General features: G+C 42.5%; 1 protein-coding gene across 4 annotated transcripts in view; it reads left to right on the forward strand.

Moving 5' to 3' along the window:
• Nucleotides 1–10,666, forward strand: part of LOC129732834 (probable nuclear hormone receptor HR38) — a 315,336-nt gene that overhangs the window by 293,969 nt on the left and 10,701 nt on the right. For 3 of the 4 annotated variants that reach the window (XM_055694123.1, XM_055694126.1, XM_055694125.1), the window contains exon 3: nucleotides 8,544–10,605. In XM_055694123.1, coding sequence (XP_055550098.1) covers nucleotides 8,544–10,605 — 2,062 coding nt within the window. The remainder of the gene's footprint in view (nucleotides 1–8,543; nucleotides 10,606–10,666) is intronic. The other variant, XM_055694124.1, reaches the window with a different exon arrangement.

Here is a 10,666-nt window from a genome sequence, read left to right on the forward strand (position 1 = left end):
CAAAAAAATTAAACTGTGTGCTTTTACATGCAAATTTTTTAAAATTATTAATGGGAGCTTAGTAGCTGCAAGTTTACAGAGTCCGCTTCGATAAGCGAGTGGTCGTGGGTTCGAATCTTGTATAATCAGGCCATTTGGTTGTCAAAGGACTTTAACATGGGTTTTTTTCTCAGGCTCTCCACCCTTCCTTCAAGCTGGATTCTATAGTACCCCTGCTGACTTTCATCCTAACAAAACTAATCAAACTGGTCTGAATAACGTATGATGGTTCTCTTCAGGGAATTGTAATTATGGCGCGGTCTTGGCTGGAGGAACGAGGTTTCGACAAGACTCCTTCCTCTTGACAAAATATAAGTCCTACTTATAGTCAAACTGACTAGAGGTGAAGCATTGAGTGGCCTCTCCTGGAAATTGTGATTGTGACGCGGTGTTGGTAGGAGGGACGAGGTTTCGATAAGACTCCTTCCTGTTGACAAAATAAGTCCTTCTTATAATAAAACTGATCTCAGGAATATATATCCTCTACAGCAGTAGTTCCCAACCGGGGGTCCTCGACCGGCAAGGGGGCCCGAGGCTCATCTAAGAGGGCCGCAAAGCCCTTGGTAAATTCAACAGGTAATTAAAATATCATTCTGTGTATGTGTATTTCTGTGACAGCGGATTTTCAACTCTTCTGGGTATTAGAACCGAGGCGTGAATCAAATTCGACTTGCAGGACGATATGAGACTGGAAAACGCAGTCTCGTATTGCAAAACTTGTAACTGAAATTCTTTTGGGAGGCCGCGAAGCTCTCTGTGCTTCGCAAAGGGTACCGCGGAGCTCTTTGTGTTTAGTAAAAGGGGCCGCAGAGCCAGAAAGGTTGGGAACCATTGCTCTACAGTAAATTGCAATTGACGGTATTGGCACGGGGAACGAAGTTTCGATAAAACTCCTTTCTCTTGACATAATAAGTCCCTCTTAGAATTAACCTGGCCAGAGAGGCACGTTAGGTGTAGTCTCAGTCCAGGGAATTGTAATTTGGCGATATTGGTAGAAAAAGGCTCGGTATAGTAGAGCAGTAAGCTTGGAACGAAAGGGTAAACTCTCACACACAGACTTCCCGTGCGCGCGCTTTTTTTTCAAGCGACGAGAGAAATCTTTCTCTCGCTCGTAGAATTTCCATGCATGTGCGACGAGACGAGACACGTCACATGCAAATTGCAGGTTGCTCTTTCGCTTCTCTTTCGGTTCGGATTGCGATGCGCAAGGCGATGTTTCATCGCACTACGAACTGAGCGAGACGCCCGTACTGTACATACTTGATACAGCCCGTGCGCTACAGCTCGTGAGACTTTCTCGTGTACACAGACTTCCTGTACACGCGCTGAAACGACGAGAGGTTTCTTTTCTTCTTTTTCTTCGGTAAGAGACTGCGGCGCACCACACGTACGAACTGAGCGAGACGCCCGTACTGTACCTTAGTGAAACTGTATATTAGAGAAATGACAAAGCACTCACCGTTGAGGAAACTGTCAACATCAAAACGGGCGAGCTGTATAATTTTGCATTGCCGTTATCCGTTTTGATGTTGACAGTTGCCTTAACGGTGAGTGATTCTGCGTCTGTCTGGTGTATAGGCTGCCTACCGTACCTACATACGATATATGCCGTCAGACCCTTCTGAAGGTGTATTAATCGGAAGAATTCACAAAACTATATTACTACGATCAAATTATCACGAACCTTCAGAACCTGATTTGCAATATCTATACACTAAGGTCGCTTTTACGCGGTTTTTTACGTGGATTCCGGAATTTACGCGGTTTTTTTTTCTTGCGGATTTCGGTTCCTCTTCACTCGGATTGCAGAATTTACGCGGTTTTTTTTACGCGGATTCCGGAGTTTACGCGGTTTTTTACGCGGCATGTATCCCCCGCATAAAAAGCGACTTTAGTGTACTCAATTCGAAAATTCTATCCAACATCAACATGTACTAGAAAATATAAACAATTTCAATGGTTTTACTATTTTTAACTCCCGAAAAACTTATGTTGTAATTTCAAACCACATTTTTTATCCTTAGAACTACAAAACAGAATTCTATCATAAGATAGTCAATGACATCTAAACCGACGAAAGGAACACTTCTGTTAACCAACGTAACACTCTGCATCCGGTGCATTTTCGTACCGTTAGCATAATAAGTATAGTAACAAAACGTTCTTAATTCATGTTAACAAAACTCGGATGAATTAATCACAGAATTTTGAATTGATAAATAAATAAACTAGGTTATATCATTGATAATTCTAACGGTGTTTTGATGCATGCTGCTATAACACCGTAAATAAAAAACAACATAAAATCCCCTGCCTGTTTCCTTCTGCGCAAAATCAATTTCCTTCTCGCACCATTGGCGCAAAGCAACATGCGAGGCAAGCTCGCGAGACGAGCTCACGAGAATTTGCACGCAAGCTGTCTCAAGTACGCGACGCCCATGCACCGCACTCGTTAAGTTGAGAGACGAGATATCTTCGTGTACGTCGCAATAAAAATTCCCATGCGACGAGACATGGCTCGTACGAATGGTAAGTTTTCTCGCTCGCACGCTGCACACAGCACGAAGCGACTGAATGAGAAACGAGACTTGTAGCGCAAAGCACACTGTCTCTTCTTTGTGCGAGCGAGATTTCAGGAAGTCTGCTCACACACAAGCACGGATATAAATGAAAAGCGTATCATTCACTTCAATAGTGATACTGCTAATAATATGAAGTGCGGAGTACAGACCGTCTGGACCGCACGGTGTGTCCGATGTGCCGGACTATCATACTTTAATACACACTAAGATCGCTTTTTACGCGTTTTTTTTACGCGGTTTTTTTACGCGGCTTTTTTTACGCGGATTCCGGAGTTTACGCGGTTTTTTTTACGCGGATTCTGGAATTTACGCGGTATTTTTTTACGCGGATACTGGAATCTACGCGGTTTTTTTACGCGAATTCCGGAATTTACGCGGTATTTTTTTTGCCCGGATTTCGGTTCCCCTTCACTCGAAATGCAAAATTAACGATGGTTTTTTTACGCGGATTCCGGAATTTACGCGGTTTTTTTACGTGGATTCCGGAATTTACGCGGTTTTTTTACGCGGATTCCGGAATTTACGCGGTTTTTCTACGCGGCACGTATCCCCCGCGTAAAAAGCGACTTTAGTGTACTTCGGATTTTCTTCCACCAAAAGTTAGTTTGGGTCCTTACCTTTCAAAATCGACTGGTTTTAAAAAAATCCATCGAGGGAAAATTGAATAAAATTGATTTAAGTTTTTTATGTATTTTCTTTTTGAATTATACTAATTTTGAATGTTAAATACACTGAAAACGTTCAAAATAAATATCTTCATCACAGTCTTAAACTTAGAATAGCTTCCCTAGTAGGATTTTTAGACTAAATGGTGAAGAACGCTCGATCTCCCGCAGCTTATAGCTTTTAAAGTGAAATAGCAGCTAAACTAAAAGAGTTAGGTGCTTGGTGTCAAAGAACAACTTGTAGAGTAGACTTCAATGTTAAATTCGGTTAACAACAAAACCTATGTCTATTACACATTTCAGTGGGAAAATTGCATTTCAGTTCTCAAAAAACATTCGATTTCACATTTGTTCCTTCTAAGTGCTTCTTTTTTTCTCTAATTTGACGTTTTTAAGACACTATTGATTACGAAATTTTCTCAGCTTCCCAAAGAAACCAACAGAATTGAGCTAGCTATCATTCTTCTTGTGCTAGATCTTGTTAAAGGCAAACATAATCGAAAACTGAAAAGAGTGAATAACTCTGCAGTAGTTGAATTTTGACCATATGCGTAGAGGGATTTTTTCAACAAATAGGGTCCTCTATCACTCCTTAAAGAAGAAACGGACTAAACTTACGCCCAAAAAGGTAACAAAATCACGTGCTTACCTATATTGGTATATGTTTTGTTTATAAACTGCTTTCGTTTCAAATTTGACCTTTGGACCCTCTGCGCTATCTCTGAACCTTAATGAAATTCAACCATTTTTTTATATATTGCTTATTGAACCCCAAGGAGGTCTTTTTGCCTGGGAAAATAGGTCTCGCAAACATTTTTGAAAATAAGCCCACTCTACTGACTCAGTCACTGACCACGGTGACACAGCCCTTCCTTTCCATGACAGTCGTGGAGATGCAGAGGTAAACTCGGTCTCCGACAACAAAGATTGTTACACCTCCTCCTTACCATCTCTTTTTTTACCCTAAAGACCGTTAGGATGTAGTCGGCGCCGTTGTTGATCTATACAAAGCGAAAGCTACTGAATTGTTGTACATTCAAAATGGTAAACTAATCCCAAGTTGCCATATACGTGGTTCTCTGTGCAACTTCACTAGCTCAGATCTATTACGGAGGGGCAACTACAAAATATGCGGTCGTCAAGCTTAAGCTCGAACAAATCTACGGATTTCTGAGAATGTCTCCAGAAAACTACGGATTTTTCAGTTCGCTTCCCCGGGGTAAATGTACACTAAGGTCTTTTTTGTACGGTTTTTTTACGCGGATTCCGGAATTTACGCAGTGAAGAAACACAGAAAAGTCGTTTTTTTACGCGGCATGTTTTTATTGGTTTTTCGTGTTCAAATCGCTTATTTTGAGTGTCTGCTGAGGTTACCTAATCCAATTACTGAGTATTCACTGATTTGGCCTAACCTTTCCATTTTTTTTCCTTGACATTCGGTTCGATTCGGAGATGGAAATAACACTGCTATTGTATCTTTTTCGAAAGTAGGGTAGGGAATGGCTCAAGCAGTAGCGCCTATTTGAATCAGTCGAAGAAAACAGGCCTCAAACTTCTGAATTTTTACCAATATCGATAATTTCAATGATGGAAACGAAAACTTTGATTGTCTAGCTGTCTTACGAATATAAGAAATACCATTAATCACAAAGAAATCTGTTAACAATCACCATTCGAAACAAATCGACCTATATTGCAGCCATTCAGGAGCCACTTCGGGTGCTGAAAAAAACGCCTGCAAAGTAGATGGAAACTGCTTAAAATAGGTTCGGGGTGATTGAAATAGTGTCCCTTGATTGGTAACTCTAATTGATTATTGTTAAAGTTTGCTAACTTGGTTTTACAATCTGCAAACAAGTTTTAACAGAGAAATAGATAGAGAACAGATTGATATACTTCTGTTTGAATTTCACCCAACACATTTCGAGTATTTCATCTCAATACACAGGCGGTTCCTAAAGCTGCTTAGAATATGTTCCCTACCCTATTTAGCAGAAATGATTAAAAACCTTTAACAAAAAAAGTTTTTTACACGGATTTAGGGACTAACACGTTTTTACGCGGGCTTCGGCATTTACGCTGTTTTCTTTAGGCACTACGCATCTCCTGCCTAAAAACAACTAGTATATTTGACAAATTTGAGTTTTGAATTATCATAGGAATTCTCCTGGTTTTTATTAAAAAAAATTTATTCTACATTCTACCAGGAGTAAGAATCAATAGAAACTACGGATTTACACGAAATAGCTCAGGTATTTCTACGGAGGGGACTAACGCAACAAGATGGCGTCGTGGCGTTGGTGATAGAATGAGGGAATTTGAAAAAGAGGATGGTCTGCGCTGCACACTGTTTGTAGGTTTACAGATGAACTGTGTGCGCAAATTACATTAGTTATCGTCAACTGTAGGTATAATCGTTAACAAGTACATCATTAAAATAAATTGAGACTTCCGTACGTTTGACGTTGTCAGGAGAGCTTGCCAAGCACGCTGTTACGAAATACTCGAAATAGCTCAAAAAAAAAGTTTCATTCCTCTTGCCAGAAACACGTTCTTGAAGCAAAGTTGTATATTCTTACCCTGCAAATCATGAAATGTGTGGCCGCAGTTCTACATTTACTCCTAGCGATAAAAATGCACTCAAAGTCCTTGAATAGAATTGTTTCATGCTATTTTGAATTTTGTAAATTAGAGTCATTTAGTAATACATAATATACAAATGGTAATTCGCAATGACCAGAAAATTAAAAGACGTTTGTGACAACACCAACCAACCACTGTTTAGCGCAGTCAAGTTATAAAACAGCGTAGAGGGAACTGAATTCTTCTTTCAAAAAGGAAATTGCTTCGAAAATAACTTTTTTATCACTATTAGAAACATAAATAGCTGCCCCAATTGAATAATTTTGAGGCTAATGAGTGCCATGAGGCAGGTTTGGACAATTTATCGTCATTGTGGATTGCCATTTATTGATGACACGGGATGATTCTAGTTCTCTTATTATTTCTTCACACGCAAACAACAAATATTATAAGTGAACACACGCTTATAGCACACTCACGCACAAAGCGATATTCTGTTGATAAACCAATAACTGTTCGAAGAAAGAAAACCCAAAAACGTTTGCACGCATTTCTCTTTTGGCAAGCATCACAAAGCAGTTCATCTTACTAGTTTGGAGCTTGGGACTATAGTCCATCACATCAGCACATGTCGTGGGAGGATAACCTCCCGGGTGTTGACGAAACAACGCTTGCAGGAAATGACCGTAAATGAGTTTCGAATAGGGCAAATCTACGGTTTCGCTTCGTTGGCCGCATCAAGTCAAGTGTTCGCGCGTACTCCGGAATGTGGTAGCGAAACTATGTAAGGGTCGAAAAAAGTTAATTATCATTTAAAATTTCGTTAACTTTGCTACTTTTACCCACGACCAGAAAGAAACTCGATACTAGTTGGAACCGAAAAGTTTCGTTTTCGTTTGATTTCAGCCAGTCGAACAGGTAAATCAAACGGCGGACGGCTCTCCCTGGAAGATGCAATCGAACAGGTCATAAATCTTCCGCAGGGGGCCCAGCCGGAAACCGGCTTCTAAAATCAGGTAATCTACCGAAATCGCATAGAAACTGCATAATTCGCTTAGGGACAAAATTATGTGCAATCCGGAGGGGCGTCGCGATATGTTTTAATCTGCCCATATGGACCGCGTCGCGGACTGCATGCTGGGATTCGGTTTTCAGTTTCTGTTTCGCTCAAAGTTGTGACCCCTGCGAGGCGGGTGCGATCGGCTCGCTTCGCTCGAGCTGCTTATGATTGGAGTATCATCTTCGCCGGAGACTCGCTGCAGGTGAATACTGCTGCTGCTGTCGCTACAAGGATCATTCACCGCCACCGTAGCTAGCAGTGAGGGGAGAAACGAATGTCTACGTAAGGGAAAAAAAGCAGCAGCCGAAAGGAGCGAGCGAATTATACCAATATCTAGCCGGGTAGAGCACAGATCAATGGCGAAGATAACATGGTGGAACGGATCGTTGTGCATAAACTTTTGTGCCGAAGATTGAAAGAGCGCTGATTGTTTGGGCATGATTCCTGAAGTCGGTGCGGTACGGTGCGGTGCTATTAAATTTGAATAATAACTGGTAAATATTGAACGAATGAACTGCGCTCGCGGAAAGTGTTCAACTTTTTTCATGATGCTTTGTTTGGATAAAAACGAGTGTTCTCGTAACGGGTTTAAACTTTTAGGCTCTATTGAAAGTGTTGCAAGGAATTGGCAACAAATGGGCCCTCACAACACGAGGAATCGATTTGATACGGTTTCGAGGCGCCTATCTATTTTATTTCCGATGGGAGATGTATATTACGGCGAAAGCATAAAAATTTTTTATCTGTAATCCACAATCAGTTCATAGTTTAGAGAAAATCTTAGTGATACCTATCTTTTTGTATTGCTAGTATGAATCACTTTAGGTAACGCAAGCCACTTTTCGCTGACCTTTTGTTTTCTTCAGACTTAAAATGGAACTGAAGGGATTGAGAAATGTTTATTTAACGTGATTTATTCATTTTAACTGATCACGTAATTTAATTTAATAATTTTTATAATAATAAAAGATTCTCAATACAATTCATGCTTTTTCAATGCATATTTTTAGTACTGCCAAAATGCGATAAAAAATCGTTTGACTATAGATAATAATATTAACGATTGCAATGAGCAGTCAGTTATAAATTTATAACCATATTCTCATAATTAACTTGGCACCTGTTCACAAATAAAATACCTCAATCGCACCACATATACCCGCACGCTACTAATGAAACGTACCATAAATTTCGCCATGGTCAATAAATAATTCACGCCGTCATGCTTTGCGTGGTTCCTCCTCCCATCGAATTATTTCCTTCCGTTCGTCACGTACTCGTGGTTCCGTCCAATAAAACACCGACTTTTGATACGACATAGCGAATGATGGTGGCCGCGGCAAACGCTTGCCAATATGCTGCCAGATTGCGCCGTCAAACCGCGGCAGTGACGACTTCTGGCGAAAGAAAAAATCAACCGTTTTCCCTCATACACACCGCTGTGCCAAACCTGGCGTGACGCCAGCATTGTAACATTGCTACACGTTAAATTTTCGCTCTTGTTTTTCCGCAATAAGCAGGCTACAGTGCGCACGCCCGCCAAGCCACGCCCCTTCGATTCATATGCTATGGTAATTAATTCCACCCTTATTTTCACTCTCTCTTTACTTGCAGGCCTCTTCTTTTAGTTCAGTTTCTTCGTTCGATTATTTACTATCGCAACAACAGAATCATCCGGAGCAGTCATATCATCAACTAGGCACATTTAGTGGTCCCACTCATCAACAACAGTCACAACCGCAGGAGCAGCAGCAGTTGTCATCAGATCTTCTTCCGACAGGGAACCCAATAGACAAGTTTGTCGAATTTTTCGGATCTTCTCAGGCACAAACTGCTGCGGAATCAATCTCCACCGAACCATATCTAGATCAAGCGCAACATTCGAACAGCTCGAGCGATACTCTCGTTGGACTCGAAGAAGCTCCGTCTGCGTTTGGTGAATCCAGTGATAGCATTCCCACGGCGCTGTTAAAGGCCGCCGGAAATTTAACCGAGCTCCGGGATCCTTTCAGTGTTAGCCCATCACGTACACAGCCCGCTGAAGTCGAACAAGATCTCCTCCTAGAAACATCCTCTACTGAAGAGCTAGGACTGCTAACTCTTCGTTCCAGTAGCGATCCAGTTCTCGCAAGCAGTGCACGACAACAGCAGCCTCAGCATCAACATCAACTAATCCAGTCGCAACAGCAACAACCACATCCTCTGCGAACGGCTGGTCCACCAAGACAACTTCGCTCGGCCGATATTGCCGGTACTAGCAGTACCAATCCGATCCTTCCAAGCTTTCAAGAGACATACCCCATCAAGTACAATCAATTGGCTAGTTTTGGTTTGAAAATGGACGAAGATTGCTTCAAAATAGCGGCTTCTCCTCACCATCAGAATGTCAGTTACGGACACCACGGCTATGGTCATCATGCCGCTGTTCAGCAGCCACATTATGAATTTCAGCCACATAATACAGCTCCAACAGCACAATACACTAATCCAACTTCTGGTGGTACCTTTTATTCTCCAACGTACGATCAGCACGCACCGGTAAGTCATAATCCGAACGTTCGAGCAGCAGACAGTTCGTTATCTGTTTCCCTCCCGCAGACCTACGGTGCTGTTACACCGCAAGACACTTACTCCCTTCCACCGTTTCCGACAATCGCCGAGCTGCACGTATCGACTACCTGTTATCGGCGCGCTTCGCTACCGCTGCAGCGCTCGGAATCAACATCCAGCAGCGAAAGCCCAAAACCTCCCCGAGTCGGTATTTACAAATATTCCGCTCTGCCGAGTGCGTCCAGCTCTGCATCCAGTTCACCTGGGTACATCAATAACAACAACCCAAATACAGTAAATAACAATGAGGTGGCTGCAGCAGCTGCTGCTGGTGTTACTCCCCGAGGGCCCACACCGCAAAGTCCTTCCCAACTGTGTGCTGTTTGCGGTGACACAGCGGCCTGCCAACACTACGGCGTGCGAACGTGTGAAGGCTGCAAGGGGTTCTTCAAACGTACAGTACAAAAAGGCTCCAAATATGTATGCCTTGCCGACAAAGCTTGTCCCGTGGATAAACGAAGACGAAACCGGTGCCAATTCTGTCGTTTCCAGAAATGTTTAACCGTGGGTATGGTGAAGGAAGTGGTCCGAACCGATTCGTTGAAAGGTCGCCGTGGTCGTTTGCCATCCAAACCGAAATCGCCCCAGGAATCGCCACCAAGTCCCCCCGTCTCGATGATTACCGCATTGGTGCGAGCTCACGTCGACACCACTCCCGATCTCGCCAGTCTAGACTACAGCCAGTACCGTGAGCCTGGCCAGAACGAGCCGATTATCTCCGAGGCGGAAAAAGTACAACAGTTCTACAACCTCCTAACGACGTCCGTCGATGTGATCAAGCAGTTTGCCGACAAACTGCCCGGCTTCAGCGATCTCAGTCCCGATGACCAGGAACTCCTGTTCCAATCGGCATCCCTCGAGCTGTTCGTACTGCGACTGTCCTACCGAGCTCGAATCGACGACACCAAGATGACTTTCTGCAACGGAGTTGTCCTGCATAAACACCAGTGCCAGCGGTCATTTGGCGATTGGCTAAATGCCATCCTAGAGTTCAGCAAAAGTTTACACGCAATGGAGATCGACATCTCAGCGTTCGCCTGTTTGTGTGCACTAACCCTTGTTACAGGTATAATATCACACGAAATATAACGAAACGAATGTTTTATTTTATTTTTATCTACTTGTAG

The sequence above is a fragment of the Wyeomyia smithii genome, chromosome 3 (genome assembly GCF_029784165.1).
Source record: "Wyeomyia smithii strain HCP4-BCI-WySm-NY-G18 chromosome 3, ASM2978416v1, whole genome shotgun sequence".
Lineage (NCBI taxonomy): Eukaryota > Metazoa > Arthropoda > Insecta > Diptera > Culicidae > Wyeomyia > Wyeomyia smithii.